We start from the raw sequence: 16,662 nt of genomic DNA, 5'->3' as shown, positions 1-16,662 counted from the left end.
TGAATTGACATCATCCTGGTCTTTATCCCATTTGGTTTGCATGGCACCATGCTATGTGCTTTTGGAAGTGAATCTCTTCCAAAGTAGGCCACCTGGCTAGGATTCACATTTTTAGGAAGAAATGCTTGGGGTTTATCAATTTGACACAGTGCGTATTCTGAACCATCACAGTCACTTTTGTTCAAATCCCAAAAAAGCAGATTCATTCAGAGGCTGCTGCTGTTACTCCAGGTATGCCGACCTTTTGAATTAAGCTAGCAGCAATGGAAGGGTTCTGGGTAGTTTTATAGCTGAGGTTTCGCATTAAAACCACTGAAACGACAGCACGTCAACCCTTGTCTGACGCACCCAATTTAAATGCATTACCAGCCCGCCGACTGAAGTTAATTTGGCTTGTCACTCCTACAGGGTCAGATGTTTCATCGTAGTACAGTAGAACTACTGTATGCAATTTTTAAAACATCTTTAGCAGTGTTCCAACTGTGTTTTTATTCCATAGGTGGTCTAATTTTCATGTGGTCTGGTAGGTTTTATAGTTACGTCAAGATCATATTCTCTATAGCAACTGGTCCTGCTTTCGGAAGGACAATGAGCCTTTATTTTCATTTTGCTGGCAATCTTGACTGGTTCTTAATGAAGAACAAATTATGTTTTCCACATTTGGGTCAGGGCAACATTTGCTGAACTGGAAAAGTTGTCCGATACTAATAATTGCATCAAATGTGCAGCCCAGAAACAGGCCAGTTGGTCCAACTGGTCATCTTCCACATGGACCCTTCCTCTCCTCATCATCAAATCCTATCCATATAACCCTCCGTTCCTTTAATCTCGCAAGTTCGGAGATCGGGTGGCAAAACCGGATCTTCATTGGACGCTGGCGGGATCTTCCAATCTAGCCGACGTCCATGGCATTTTGTGTGGTTCACCCAACCCACCCCGGGGCGTCGCTTTCGGTGACACAGACGGGAAGGGTTTGGGGAAACCCCCCCCATGTTTCCCCATCGAACCCTTCTGTAATAGAACATAGAACAGTACAGCACAGAACAGGCCCTTCGGCCCTCGAAAAACAAAAAATGTTGTGCCGAGCAATGATCACCCTACCTAAACCCACGTAACCCGTATACCCGTAACCCAACAATCCCCCCATTAACCTTACACTACGGGCAATTTAGCATGGCCAATCCACCTAACCCGCACATCTTTGGACTGTGGGAGGAAACCGGAGCACCCGGAGGAAACCCACGCACACAGGGGGAGGACGTGCAGACTCCACACAGACAGTGACCCAGCCGGGAATCGAACCTGGGACCCTGGAGCTGTGAAGCATTGATGCTAACCACCATGCTACCGTGAGGCCCCCAAATCTTAAAGATCTCTACCAGGTCACCTCTCGGACATTGTACAGACAATTTTGCCTAAACGTTCTGATTAAATGGCTGAAGTGGGGACCCCACTCACCAGTACAACACACACTGGAATTCTGTGCATAATGCACCAGTGATTGTCCAGTATGTGTTCAGAGCGAGTGGCTTGTATTTGTCAATTTAGGCACTTTTCTTTCTTGGAGAAACATAAACAGAAGAAGATTCAATGATGTTTTCAATAATTAATATAGAATTAGTTAGAAAATAGGGTTGCTTTGCCTGATTGGGTGTATTTCTGGAGGTTACGTTCCATGGTGCCCTGCCACAGACAGCCCCTTACTCATTCTCACACCATTGGAAAGCAAACACATTCACTGGGTTGAATTTTCCCATCCATGGAGACAGGCTGGGAAAAGGGAAACATGGCAATATTGCTGGAGAAGGTGTGGAGAAGGGTGACCATTGTTGTCTTGCAACTATGGCATATTTAATCATCTTTAAATAATTATTGTCACAAGTAGGCTTACAGTAACACTGCAATGGAGTTACTGTGAAATACCCCTAGTCACCACATTCCTGCGCCTGTTCAGGTACACAGAGGGAGAATTCAGAATGTCCAATTCACCTAACAGTATGTCTTTCAGGACTTGTGGGAGGAAACCGGAGCACCCGGAGGAAACCCACGCAGACACTGGGAGAATGTGAAGATTTCACACAGACAGTGACCCAAGCCGGCAATCGAACCTGAGACCCTGGAGCTGTGACGCAAAAGTGCTAACCACTGTGTACCGTGCAGTGACACAGCTGCTTGTGAATGGAGTCACTTATGGGCCTAATTAGGGGCCGCTTCCTGCTCCTCCTGGGGTGTGCTGGCACATGGGATTTTGCCAGGTAAAGTCTAGCAGCCTCCCAGCAGATTTGCAGGGTGATACTCCTTTAATGGGCACACCGTGGCCCACAGATGTTCCCACAACAGGACCGTGCCCATGAAGCCAACACCATACCTCAAAGACTGTTTGCGTCACCTTCGTATTGAGGTGACCTTTCCCTGAACCATAGCCTCAGGACTGGCCACGGTTAGCACTGGTGCTGCTGAGGCAGCTGGGCTCCTGGCCCTCCGATTGGACCTGCCGCTCTTGGGGGAAGACTGCCATCCGTAATTGTACGGTGCCCTGGCATCGGCCTACTGATTGTCCACTGGTGACAAAATGCTGCCTCAGAGATGGAGTGGTGTGGACTCCCACTTTCACACCCCAGTGACTGTACTTTAACTTCCTCAGAAAAATTCAGCTATTAACTGATTGGATTAATTTTGCCTATTTGTGAGGGACAGTTTCTCCATCTTCAATACTTTTATATATTTAAAAAAATTAAAGTGTTCAATGGAATTAAAAACAGTAACACAATTTGTTTCCTTGCCCACAATTTGCTTTTTTTCTTCTGGGTTATTCACTCCTGGAAATTAAGACTCCAGGGTCATACTCGAACATTAACAGGAGTTTTCCTTAGGGTTGCCAAAAAAGCAAATGGAAAGAGAAATATGGGTTAACATGTTAGCAATTACGAAATAATTCATTACTAAATAATTTGTATTACCGCGCTTTACACATGCATCCCGTTTGCTGAATATTGGTACTACATCTTTACAAGTCAGGAGTGTGATGGAAATACTCTCCACTTGCCTGGATGAGTTACACTCATGAAGCTCAACACCATCTGGGACAAAGCAGCCCTTTTGATTGTTACCCTGTCCAAAAACATTCACTCCCTCCACCACTGACACACCGTGGCAGCAGTGTGAACCATCTACAAGATGCAAGGTGTAGAAATTAACTGTAATGCAGTGTCAGGTTTGACTATGTGCTCAAGCCTCTGGAGTGAATCAAGAAAAGAAAGACATTTCTCAACAGTGCTACACTATCAGAGGTACTGCCCTTTGGATGAGATGTTTGTCCTCGCAGGTCGACACAAGCCACTATTTGCTGAAGAGCAGGAGAGATGAACCTGGCTTATATTTGCACCTCAGCCATTGAAACAAATATCTGGCCGTTATAACATTGCTGTGCACCCCTGGTCGCTGCCAGCGGGAACTCAGCGCGTAGGGTCGGCGGGGGGGGGGGCGGCCTGTGGGGCGGGGAAAAGCGATCCTTCACCGGGGGGGGGGGGGGGGGGGGGGCCTGTGGGGCGGGGAAAAGCGATCCTTCACCGGGGGGGGGGGGGGGGGGGGGGGCCTCCAATGGGGGCCTGGCCCGCGATCGGGCCCCACCAATCGGCGGGCTCCCCCCCCCCCGCCTACTTTTCTGCGCGGCCGGCCCCTGAACACCGACGACATGTTGAGTCGGGGCCGGCGCACGTAAGAATCCCCGGGCAGGGAGGCTGGAGCGGCTTGAGGCTCCAGCGCCACGCTGGTCCCCTGTGGGGGACAGAATTGGTCGTCCCCGTGCCCATTTCACGCCATCGTGAAATGCGACGGCGCTGTTAGCCAGACTGTTAAAGGCAAACCCCTGCAACACTTTGTCAAGCACAATCATGGACCAACCTAATGGACGTTCATGGCCATCCGGTATGGTACCTGGAAGAGGAACAGTTTGGTTAGACCAAATACATGTTATACTGGTGGTGTCCTTAAATGGACACTTGTGCTGACTCTTGTTAGATGACATTGGGGCCTTGGTGTCGCCCTTATTGGCCAATCAAAATGATTATTTTGAGATTCGCTGCCTGTTAATATCTTGTGTTACGAGCTTCTAATTATCGGAATTATTCCGCCAGGTCCCTCAATAATAGCGAGACCAAGTACAGCACCACACCCTGTTACTTCCTATTAATTCTATATGTTTTATATAGGACTCCCCATCACTTCCCGGTATGATTCATCATCAAAAACGTATTATTCAGAAGCTTTTGCATTGAATGTGAAGCAGTGTGTGGGGGAATGGAATCTTTGAACCAAGTTGATTTGGCCCAGCAGTGGTTGTTATGAGAGACTGAACATTAACTATAACAATGAACGTGAAGAATGAATTCTCTTGTGTCTTCAGAATGACCACTCAGTGGACAGATAACGATGAAGAAGAACTTGCTAAAGAACGCCGTCGCAAAGCTCGTCAGGACCGACTGAGGGATTCTGCACTCAGCCCGGACACTCTGGAATTCAATTCCCAGAACAGGTAGAGAGGCGCATGATTGAATGGGCTATGGGGGAAGAATGGGCAGTGGGACAAATTGGCTAGGTCTTTAAAGAGCTGACATAGGCACACTGCGCCAATTGACCTTTCTGTGCTTTATCAGTTTGTCATTTGCATTTTTAGCTATCCAGCAGATCACATCTATACGGCCAGAAAATGACAATCTTTTCAACTCAAGCTCTCCCGTTCAGCCATGTTGCAATGAAATTTCACAGCCCCCAGTGCACGCCACTGACTAGCAGTCATATAATTCTTTGGGAAAATTCTTAGGGGCCTCACGGTAGCATGGTGGTTAGCATCAATGCTTCACAGCTCCAGGGTCCCAGGTTCGATTCCCAGCTGGGTCACTGTCTGTGTGGAGTCTGCACGTCCTCCCCGTGTGTGCGTGGGTTTCCTCCGGGTGCTCCGGTTTCCTCCCACAGTCCAAAGATGTGCGGGTTAGGTGGATTGGCCATGCTAAATTGCCCGTAGTGTAAGGTTAATGGGGGGATTGTTGGGATACGGGTTACGTGGGTTTAAGTGGGGTGATCATTGCTCGGCACAACATCGAGGGCCGAAGGGCCTGTTCTGTGCTGTACTGTTCTATATAAAAGCAAGATTACAGATGATAAGACCCTCTAGCTTTCTTGATATTTTTCCTGAATTGGTCCAGTTTATTTTGTTTGTTTACAAAAAAAATATGCATGAAGATGTGATAAATAAGTCGGGGTTCTGCTCCAAATGATAGTCCACTGCCTCTCAGCTGTGTGCATCTGTCGATGCCAACAGAGGTCAGGGTTAGGCTTGACTGTGATGCTTTCCATGGTAGAATAGCTTGGTGTTGACCACCGCCTCAGACCTACATTAAAAATTGAGTTGGATGTGAAAGGACACTTGCCATCTGTGGGGCTTATTCCACAATTACCCATTGTTCTCTGGTGGGCTGTCTGGGTTCTCTCTTTCTGACCTAACCAGACCTGCAATTAGGGTTCCCTATCCACTTTCTCTCCGCGGTCCCTCCCCTCCGCCGTCCCTCCCCTCCGCCGTCCCTCCCCTCCGCCGTCCCTCCCCTCCGCCTTCCCTCCCCTCCGCCGGCCCTCCCCTCCGCCGGCCCTCCCCTCCGCCGGCCCTCCCCTCCGCCGGCCCTCCCCTCCGCCGGCCCTCCCCTCCGCCGGCCCTCCGCTCCGCCGGCCCTCCCCTCCGCCGGCCCTCCCCTCCGCCGGCCCTCCCCTCCGCCGTCCCTCCCCTCCGCCGTCCCTCCCCTCCGCCGTCCCTCCCCTCCGCCGTCCCTCCCCTCCGCCGTCCCTCCCCTCCGTCGTCCCTCCCCTCCGCCGTCCCTCCCCTCCGCGACCCCTCCCCTCCGCGACCCCTCCCCTCCGCGACCCCTCCCCTCCGCGACCCCTCCCCTCGCGACCCCTCCCCTCGCGACCCCTCCCTCCGCAACCCCTCCCCTCCGCGACCCCTCCCCTCCGCGACCCCTCCCCTCCGCGACCCCTCCCCTCCGCGACCCCTCCCCTCCGCGACCCCTCCCCTCCGCGACCCTCCCCTCCGCGACCCCTCCCCTCCGCGGCCCCTCCCCTCCGCGGCCCCGGCCCCTCCCCTCCGCGGCCCCTCCCCTCCGCGGCCCCTCCCCTCCGCGGCCGCTCCCCCTCGTCTCCGCTCCCCCTCGTCTCCGCTCCCCCTCGTCTCCGCTCCCCCTCGTCTCCGCTCCCCCTCGTCTCCGCTCCCCCTCGTCTCCGCTCCCCCTCGTCTCCGCTCCCCCTCGTCTCCGCTCCCCCTCGTCTCCGCTCCCCCTCGTCTCCGCTTCCCCCTCGTCTCCGCTCCCCCTCGTCTCCGCTTCCCCCTCGTCTCCGCTCCCGCTCGTCTCCGCTCCCCCTCGTCTCCTCTCAGCTCTCCCCCGCTCTCTCTCCCTCGTCTCCGCTCTCTCTCTCCCTCGTCTCCACACCCCCTCGTCTCCGCTCTCCCTCGCCCATTTGGCATCGGGAAGAGAGGCTGGAGCAGCATGAACCGCTCCAGCACCATGCTGGCCACCTATGGGGGCCAGAATAGGTAGACCCCGAGCCCGTTTCACGCCGCCGTGAAATGCGGCGGCGTTAACGACGGCGCGAACACTGGGCGGAATTCTCTCTCTCCCCCCCCCCCCCCCAACGCCGGGTGGGAGATTCGCCGGAGTGCCGAGCGAGTCCCGGCACCCGCACGCAATTCTCCCACCTCCCCCAAACCGGCGCGGCGAGATTCACGGCTGGCTGCTGGGAGAATCGGCGCTCGACGTCTGTAACGGGCGAGCGGCGATTTTCCGGCGGATGGGCCGAGCGGCCTGCCCAACACGACAGGTACCCGCAGATGCCGTCCACACCTGGTCGCTGCCGGCGGGAATAGCGCGGGAACGCTGGGGGGGGGGGGGGTGGCTTGTGGGAGGGGGAGGGGGGTTCTTGCACCGGGGGCGGGGGCCTCAAAAGGGGTCTGACCCGCGATCGGTGCCCACCGATCGGCGGGCCAGCCTCTCAGAAGGAGGACCTCCTTTCCTCGGCATCCCCGCAAGATCCATCCGACATCTTCTTGCGGGGCGGTCGCGGGGAGGACGGCAACCGCGCATGCACGCGTTGGCGCCAGCCAACCCGCGCGTGCATGGGTGACGTCATTTACGCGGTGCCAAGGCCCGGCGCGCGTAAATGACACGGTGCCGCTCTTAGGGGGCTGGGAGCGGTCTCCGACGCCGGAGTGAAACACTCCGGTTTTCACTCCGGCGTCGGGGCTTAGTCTCCCGATGGGAGAATTGCGCCCACTTAGTCTCCATTTTGGAGAATCGGCCCATTGTTTTGGACTCGACTATTTTCTGTGGTAGCGAATTCCACAGCTTCACCATTCTCCGGGTGAAGAAACTTCTCCTCACCTCAGTCCTAAAAGGTTTACTTACCCCTTACCCTCAAACTATGACTCCTAGTTCTGGACCTCCCCCACCATTGGGAACATTCTTTCCAAATCTACCCTGTCTAATGCTGTTAGAATTATGCAAGTTTCTATGAAATCCCCTCTCACTCTTCTAAACTCCAATGAATATAATCCTAACCGAATTAGTGTCTCCTCGTATGACAGTCCCGCCATCCCAGGAATCAGCCTGGTAAACCTTCACTGCACTCCCTCCACAGCAAGAACATCCTTCCTCAGATAAGGACACCAAAACTGCACACAGTACTCCAGGTGTGGCCTCACCAATGCCCTATTCCCTGTATAATTAGTTCAAGCTCTTACTATCCTGCCCAAGCTCATTGTAATTCTCCTTGTGTTTTCCACATCAGCTTAGGCCTCGCCTCCAGCACTCGTCCTGCACCTCTGTTCATGATTCCCATTTCCTGCTATCCTCTTCCCTGTTACACTCACTCCTGCATTTACTTGGTTACTCTCTACATCTCTCACTGCTCTGTTTTATGTTTACATTACCCATGTCCTCACTTCCTGTGCATTCCAAAGATGCAGACATCATTTGGTATTACCCCAGTTCAAACAATTCCCAAGAGAGATTACCCTGTCATTTCCCACACTCCAGTACCATGCTTTACTCCACTGCCTGTTTGAAGTATGGCAGTGAGGCCCAGCTCTCTGAAAGTTAAGTTTCCGATCAGGCAAGACAGCAATAACTTGCATTTCTATAGTGCCTTTAACAAAGTAAAACATCCTAAGGTATTTCTCCAGAGCAAAAAATTGTTATAAAAGTTGTGACCAATCACTTGCTCACAGTGGTCGGAATGTAGCAACCATCTTAAAGGATGAGAGAGAGGTAGAGAGCCTGGGGGTAGTGATTTCCCAGGTTAGGGGCTCGAAGGTTGAAGTTAAGGCTGGGGCGAAAGGAGTGTGATAATTTGGGCAGCAAAAATAATTTTCTGGTTCCGATGCGACAACTGAGGTATGGTATAGGTTTTTTTTCCCCCGGCAAACACGCACCTGCTCGGGTCAGTCCAGACTTGTCCAAGATCATTTCCCATTCACTGCCGTTAACACAGAGCTCTCCATCCATTCATAACTTTTAAATATAAAAGGCCAGCTCCAGGCAGAGAGTGTTCCAATTATTTATTTATTGCTTGCTGTACCGAATAGAGTCAGTCAGCGCCTGCCAAATTTTATACGCTGCCTAATCCTCTTATGACACGTTATATTTCATATGTTCAATTTACAACAAGTGGTTTTTGCTGACTTTTACCTAAAATGGAGCCAGTTTTACAGAGTGACAACGCCCGTCACCCGAATACAAAATATAAGGGGGTGGGAAAACATATTAGGGAAGTTACATACTGTGATGGATGTGCCTGACCTCTGGCCCACACAATTTTCGATCCATTGAATCCTGCTTGTTGAGAGTTGGATCTGCTCACATGGCTGAAATGCACTGCCATCACTTGGAACCCTGTGTAGGAGCAATTAATGGTCAAACTTGGCATTGAGCTCCGGAGGTAGCAGCAGGAAAACCTCTCTGGATACGTTCGAAGTATCATGAGTCCAGTTTATTGCCCTTTGTTCTCAACGGGGGCTAATTTGGATAGTCACCAAAAAGAAGTTGCAGTGATGGTGACATGCGGTTAACTGTCGCCTATTCAGTGTAATGTAGGCAGTACACCAACTTCATGCTGCCTGTTGGTTTGAATGATTAAAACGTTCAGTCAGTGCTAACAATGCTATTCACCTGAAATTACAACTTGCTGGCACCACTTAAAGCTAGCATGCATCTCTCGGTCCCTCTTGGAGGGGCAGTGTGACAGGAGCAGGCACTGGCAGTCATGCAGGAAAACAGTGAAGGACGGCACAACTTTGGAGGAAGTCTGCTCTTAAGCTTTTCAAACGCTGCACGGTGGTCTTGCTGGTGTGGTGGTATGATTAGCATAGCTGCCTGTCATTGGTGCAGAACACCGGCTTACCATTGGCCCTGGTCGGTCATGTGCCTCTCGACCGGTTGGTTGAGACCAGTCATGTGACGGCTCCCCGATTGGTCGAGAGGCTGAGTTAACCCCGCCTCCACGGCGGGGTATAAATACCCAGTACCCCCGGCGGTCGTCCTTATACTGTAATCGACCGCAGGGCTAACATCTAGCTGATTAAAGCCATACTTTTGTCCAGCAACTCGTCTCGCGTTCTTTGCGATGTCCGCTTTGATGCAGCTAAAGGCCTGGCAGGCCTCTGACGACGGCGGGAAGGTCGTGGACTGAATGAGGGGACGGGCCTTGTCGGCGTAATTGGGAACCCATTGGGCGTAGTAAGCAAAGAAACCCAGGCAGCGTTTAAAGGATTTGAGGGTGTTGGGGAGAGGGAGTTCCATCGGGGGCGCATGGGGTCGGGGCCTATCACTCCTTTACGCACTACGTAGCCGAGGATGGCTAGACGGTCGGTGCTAAACACGCACTTATCCTTATTGTAAGTTAGGTCAAGGAGTTTTGCGGTTTGGAGGAATTTTCGGAGGTTGATGTCATGGTCCTGCTGGTCGTGGCCGCAGATGGTGACATTATCGAGGTACGGGAAGGTAGCCCGTAATCCGTACTTGTCGACCATTCGGTCCATCTCCCGTTGGGAGACCGAGACCCCATTCGTGACACCGAATGGAACCCTGAGGAAGTGGTAGAGGCGCCCATCAGCCTCGAAGGCGGTGTACTTGCGATAAGCGGACTTGAGGTCCACAGTGGAGAAGACTTTGTATTTCGCAATCTCGTTTACCACGGCGGAAATACGGGGGAGAGGATACGCGTCCAGTTGCGTAAACCGGTTGATGGTCTGGCTGTGGTCGATGATCATCCGTTTTTTCTCCCCAGTCCGAAACACCAGCACTTGGGCTCGCCAGGGACTGTTGCTGGCTTCGATGACCCCTTCCTTCAGCAACCTCTGGACCTCGGACCTGATGAAGATCCGGTCCTGGGCGCTGTACCATCTGCTCCGGGTCGCGACGGGTTTGCAATCGGGGGTGAGATTAGCAAACAAGGAGGGGGTGGTCCACTTTGAGGGACGCGAGGCAGCAGACAGTGAGGGGGGTATAGGGCCGCCGAATTGGAAGGTCAAGCTCTGCAGGTTGCACTGGAAGTCCAGTCCTAGGAGTGCCGGTGCGCAAAGGTCGGGGAGGATAAGGAGTTTATAATTTTAAAAAACCTTCCCTTGGACCGTGAGGTCCGCGATGCAGCACCGGGTGATGCGGACGGAGAGCGAACCGGAGGCTAACCCGATTTAGTGTTTTACAGGATGGACAGGGAGCCCGCAGTGTCTTACCGTGTCAGGGTGTACGAAGCTTTCCGTGCTCCCGGAGTCCAGCAGGCAGCCCGTCTCGTGCCCATTGAGGTGGATTAGCGTCGATGTCTTGCGAGCGTGCGTGGACGTGACTGGTGAAGCTGAATGGCCGCGAGCCGTGGAGAAGACCCATCATCGTCGTCGGCCGAGTAGGTGCTGGCAGGACCTTGTGTGCCAGTCCAGGATGGCGGCGCCCAGGACCCGCACGTGGAGTCGGGGCCCCAAGATGGCGGCGCCCAGGACCCGCACGTGGCGTCCGGGGCCCAAGATGGCGGCACCCGCAGGACACTTGTGGTTGCTGGGGGCGGGGTTAGCGGTGCCGGCGGGCCGATCGGAGCGGCTGAGAGCGTGGGCAGAGAGGCACGCAGGCCGGGCGCAGGGGCCCGGGGCGGAGGGGGGGGAGATATTGGCGCAGTGCGCTGGAAGGTCCCGGACGGGCCCGGAGGAGGAGATCCCCGGTCGCTGCGCGGTACAGCAACGACCGATTTGGCCTGGCAGACCGATGAAAAATGGCGCTTCTTCCCGCAACTCTTACAAAGGGCAGAGCGGGCCGGGCAGCGCGGGCGAGGGTGTTTGGCGAACCCACAGAAATAGAAGCAGGGCCCCGCGGACTTGTCGGGGCGTCCCGCGGCGCAGGCCTGAGGGGGGTCGGGAGCAGTGGGGAAGCGTGCCAGGAGGCCCAGGGCGCTGCAGCGCGGCTGGGGACATAGGCGCGGGCGTTTAAGTCGGCGACCTCCAGGGAGGTGGAGAGAGTCCGTGCCTCAGTTAGGCTGAGGTCGTCTTTTTCCAGCATCCGCTGGCGGATAGCGGCGGACTGCATCCCAGCCACGTAAGCATCTCTGATCAAAAGTTCCATGTGCTCAGTGGCTGAAACTTGGAGGCAGGCGCATTCCTCCCCAGGACAGCGAGGGCCTGGTAAAAAGCATCTAAGGACTCACCGGGGTGCTGTTGTCTGGTAGCCAGCAGATGTCGGGCAAGCACTCGGTTTACCGGCTTAAGAAACTGTCCTTTCAGCTTATCCATGGCCGCGTCGTACTCTTTTTCTTCCCCTATCATTGCGTAGGCCGCCATGCCCACGCTGGAATGGAGAATATGAAGCTTCTGTGCCATGGTGGGGGGGCTGCTTGCGGTCGCCAGGTAGCCATCGAAACACGCCAGCCAATGCTTGAAGATTTCCGATGCGTTCGGAGTTTGCGGGCTGATGCGGAGGCATTCGGGCTTGATCCGGAGCTCCATCTTCAAATTTCTAGCTGATTAAATTGATGTACCATCAATTGAACGCGAGACGAGTTGCTGGACAAAAGTATGGCTTTAATCAGCTAGATGTTAGCCCTGCGGTTGATTACAGTATAAGGACGACAGCCGGGAGTACTGGGTATTTATACCCCACCCTGGAGGCGGGGTTAACTCAGCCTCTCGACCAATCGGGCTAACATCTAGCTGATTAAAGCCATACTTTTGTCCAGCAACTCGTCTCGCGTTCAATTGATGGTACATCAGCTGGTAGGTCTGGAAAGCAGCGGAGATGTCCCATTCTATCAGGGGGCCAGGTGGAGGCAGATCTCTGGCAGTAGCAAGGCCCCAATCTAGCTGGAGTACCACAAGACAATATCTTTGTGCAAGGGCAGTGAAGGCATCTTCAAATGTTATCTCCTTCCAACTACCCCAGTAACCTCGGCCATCGTTCAATTCGCTACACCCCCATCACTCACTTGGCAAAAATCTATTATTCAGGTCTCAGACCCAGCTTTCATCTGCTTCACAACAACATCGCACACTCAGCACTTCTGGAAGCCTTGCACTGAGATCTCACTGCTTAATTACTGTCAGCTATTCAACTATGACAGCCACACCACTGAAACACATTACACCACACTCACTGACACATTGACCTCTCTTTTGCAGGAGATGGTGGCGTATAAACAATATCAGTAGTTGTTAACCAGACGAGTAATGGGGCTGAAATATGGAAGTTGATGACATCCTGTCAACTAATTTTTGTTTTCACATCCCCGTACAGCAGCAGCACCTGTAACCCCGTGCAGCAGCTGCAGCATCCGTAACCCCGTGCAGCAGCTGCAGCACCCGTAACCCCGTGCAGCAGCTGCAGCATCCGTAACCCCGTGCAGCAGCTGCAGCACCCGTAACCCCGTGCAGCAGCTGCAGCATCCGTAACCCCGTGCAGCAGCTGCAGCACCCGTAACCCCGTGCAGCAACTGCAGCATCCGTAACATCATGCAGCAGCTGCAGCATCCGTAACATCATGCAGAGGAATTGGGACCTTCCTCTTTCAAACCCTTCAACTTAATTGTCTTTCGGTTGATATATATAAGAACTACTTTTTTGAGCCTATGCTGCCTGTGAGCTGTTATGTGTGCTGACTGTGTGTGGTGAAAATCACAGCCATAGAAGGCCTTTGATTTGTGGACCAGTTAGAGGACATCTCCGTGCAAAAGATCTTGGGTCTTGCATTGCACACATTTAACAAAATGGCAGTTATGTGAGCTACAGTTTCTCTACTCTTGACAGGATTGAGGGGAACAGATTTGATTTTACAATGTGCAGGATCCACTGAGTCTCCGAGCTTCCGCTCCACCCACCTTTTTTGAGGGGGCATTAATAGATTTTCCATGTCCTGTTGCTGGCCAGCCACATGAATTGTGGTTTGAGACTGACTATTTCCAGCAGAACTATAAGATGCCTTGAAATCATAAAGGGAGTGCTGTAAATGTCCGATGGTGCCAGCGTGATTTATGGTTCTAAAAAAAAAGTAAGGATATCCTTTTCTACAACCAATGTTTTATTAGTCACTAAAGTGCAATCAAATAGAAGACCTTTGAACTGTGAGGAATTTACAGGGAGGATTAAGTATGAGTGTTTTCATTCAAAAGGGAATTGGAAGTGCATTTGCCAAAGAAGATTATAAAAGACATTCAGGCAAGATCAGAGAAGTGGTAGTTCAGTAGGCAGCTCTGATCAAAAAGTGTATATTCAATAAAAGTGAGTGGCCAGCCCAGAGACCCGGGGGCCGAGTGGCCAGCCCAGAGACCCGGGGGCCGAGTGGCCAGCCCAGAGACCCGGGGGCCGAGTGGCCAGCACAGGGACCCGGGGGGCGAGTGGCCAGCACAGGGACCCGGGGGGCTGAGTGGCCAGCACAGGGACCCGGGGGGCTGAGTGGCCAGCACAGGGACCCGGGGGGCTGAGTGGCCAGCACAGGGACCCGGGGGGCTGAGTGGCCAGCACAGGGACCCGGGGGGCTGAGTGGCCAGCACAGGGACCCGGGGGGCTGAGTGGCCAGCACAGGGACCCGGGGGGCTGAGTGGCCGGCACAGGGACCCGGGGGGCTGAGTGGCCGGCACAGGGACCCGGGGGGCTGAGTGGCCGGCACAGGGACCCGGGGGGCTGAGTGGCCGGCACAGGGACCCGGGAGGCTGAGTGGCCAGCACAGGGACCCGGGGGGCTGAGTGGCCAGCACAGGGACCCGGGGCCAGAATGGCCAGCACTTTTTGCCTTCCCTATCCCTTTTTAACTTTTGGATAGTTATCAAGGTGTGTGTCTGGGGAACTGTGAGCATGCAGCTTGTTGTTCCCTTTCAAAAGGAGGGATTTCACAAGCAACGTTCCCATGATTTACCTGCTCGCGTTTCCTTTGGGCGGCATCAATCCCAGTCTTGTACTCTGAGGTTTATTCTAATTGAAATGATTTCAGAAGGTGGCCTGCAGCCCACTGATGTAAATCTGAAATGTGTTGTCTTAATAGCATGAAGGTCCCAGTATCCTATGGTGCCTTGAAATATTCCAGGATTGTCTCCTTCATCGCTCTTTATGCAAGGGTGAATTTCTTGGCATCAATGCTGAATGTTCTTTTTGCTGAGTTGAACCTGTGCCTCCTGATCCAACTCTTGCAATTTATCTTTAATATTCACTTAACTTTATCTTCTATGCCTCTATTATATTACCTCCCAGATTGTCCTTCCCAGGCTGAAAATCCCTAATATCTCCTGTCTTTTCTCATAACACCCACACCTTTGACACTAGGGATCAACCTTTTCTCCAGATTACTCTAGAGCAGTGTTTTGCAAACTTTTTTTCCCCGGGACCCACTTTTACCAACCGGCCGACCTTCGTGACATACTATTTTTGTTTACCTTTAATGTGATATATGAGCTGCTTGGTCCTCACAATCTCACTTGCTTGTTGTTCAATGGTATGTTTATGCTAAGGACTTCAGCTGATGATTTAAGTTCTTGTTGCATCCTTTGGAAAAAATGTTGTCCTCAAACTCATCATTCTTCGATTTCAAATGCCTTGACGTTTTCAGGGTTTTAAACTTTCACTTACCAGTATTTCCTTGCATATAAAACACATGGGCTTTGCATCCCGATTTGCATTGGCACAAAGAAATCATCTTTGTACTGCTTTCTTCCCAATGTCAGTTTCTTCTTAATGGGGTGTTCACCTGAGGCCCTGGAGCTCTGTATACATTTCACAACAGCTTTGCTTTGTCCTGCCGTGTACTCGCCTGAGCAGCTCTCTCTCCAGCAAATTCAGTTGTGAGATCCTGGCCTGATTGGGTCTCTGGCACTCTCTTCCTTATTACAAAATGATCCATGAGCCCCTGCCTTGGACTTTAATTTGGAATTACTTTTTGATCTATTTTTTGTTCTAAAAATGGCCCCTCCTCCCTGAGGAAATACTGCAGGCGAGCTTCTTCAAAGTCCTATTGCTTGCTGGCAGCTACAAGATGGAGAAATCTCTCCACCATGATTTTGCGACCAAAGCATGAACATTCAGGGTGCGTAACCTGCTCTTTGCTGCCACTTTTGGTGGGAAGACGCCATTGTTTGTATTTAAAGGCTGGTTGTGGCCGGCATTCCTTTTTAAAAAAAAAAGATAGTGGGTGAGATTCTCCGCAAATGCAGAGAGTCGTAAAGGCTGCCGTGAAACTAGCCGTGTTTCACGGCAGCCTTCACGCCCGTTCCCGGGACCCGATTCTCCCCCCCCCCCCCCCCCCCCCCCCCCCCCCCCCCCATTGGGGCTAGGAGCGGGACCCCGGGAATCACGGCTTCGCGGCCTTAATGACCGTCGTTAAGGCCATGCGCCAAGATGATGCGCGGCCGGCTCCAACCCGCGCATGCGCGGGTGACGTCATCACGCCATTGACGGAATCCGCGCATGCGCGGTTCTGCATTCCTCCACCGCCGCCCGACAAGATGTGGCGGCTTGATCTTGTCGGGCGGTGGAGGGGAAATAGTGCGTCCCTTTTGGACGCAGGCCCGACGATCGGTGGGCACCGATCGCGGGCCTGTCCCCTCCCGAGCACAATGGTGGTGCTCCCGCCCCAAACGGGCCTCTGGATGCCGCAAACGGGCATCCAGCGCCCGTTTTTACGACGGCAGCAAGCAGGTGTGTTTGTTGCCGTGTAAAAACGGGCGTAAAGGCCCGGCCCATCGGCCGCGTTTTTTACGGCGAGCGACGATTCGTGACGTGGGTCGGGCGAGGGTGGGGGGAGAATAGCGGGAGGGCGTGAAAAATGTCGGGAGGCCCTCCCGCTATTCTCCTAACCGGCGTGGGGGGCGGAGAATCGCGCCCATGGTACTGGGACAGCCCACTGACTCGGGAGAGGGTGATACTGGGACAGTGTGCTGATGTCACGAGGTGATGGTCTGCCCCACTGGGCTCCTGGCCGCTCTCTAGGTTATGGAGGAACACGCACGGGAGCCATGGTGAGTGGAGCTGCAACTCTGAGAGCGGGGCCAGGATGGACCTGGAACGGGACGGGCTGCTGGGGAAGGGCACCGAAATGGCTGAGAGGGTGAGCAGAGACAGGGGGAGTAGGGCCTTGGACCTCAGGCTTGCACACTGCCGGTT

General features: G+C 53.4%; 1 protein-coding gene across 10 annotated transcripts in view; it reads left to right on the top strand.

Moving 5' to 3' along the window:
- The window catches only part of LOC119973313 (non-muscle caldesmon-like), a 254,592-nt gene that overhangs the window by 166,673 nt on the left and 71,257 nt on the right, over positions 1–16,662 (top strand). For 8 of the 10 annotated variants that reach the window (XR_005462272.1, XR_005462273.1, XM_038811171.1 and 5 more), the window contains one exon: positions 4,406–4,534. The exons of the other annotated variants lie outside the window; for them this stretch is intronic. Coding sequence is in view for 6 of the 8 variants with exons in the window: in XM_038811171.1 (XP_038667099.1) it covers positions 4,406–4,534 (129 nt within the window). In the remaining 2 variants the exon portion in view is untranslated. The remainder of the gene's footprint in view (positions 1–4,405; positions 4,535–16,662) is intronic. 10 annotated transcript variants of the gene reach the window in all.

This window comes from Scyliorhinus canicula, chromosome 11, assembly GCF_902713615.1.
Source record: "Scyliorhinus canicula chromosome 11, sScyCan1.1, whole genome shotgun sequence".
NCBI classification, from domain to species: domain Eukaryota; kingdom Metazoa; phylum Chordata; class Chondrichthyes; order Carcharhiniformes; family Scyliorhinidae; genus Scyliorhinus; species Scyliorhinus canicula.
Note: the sequence above shows the minus strand (reverse complement) of the source record. Positions and strands in the feature narration are given on the sequence as shown.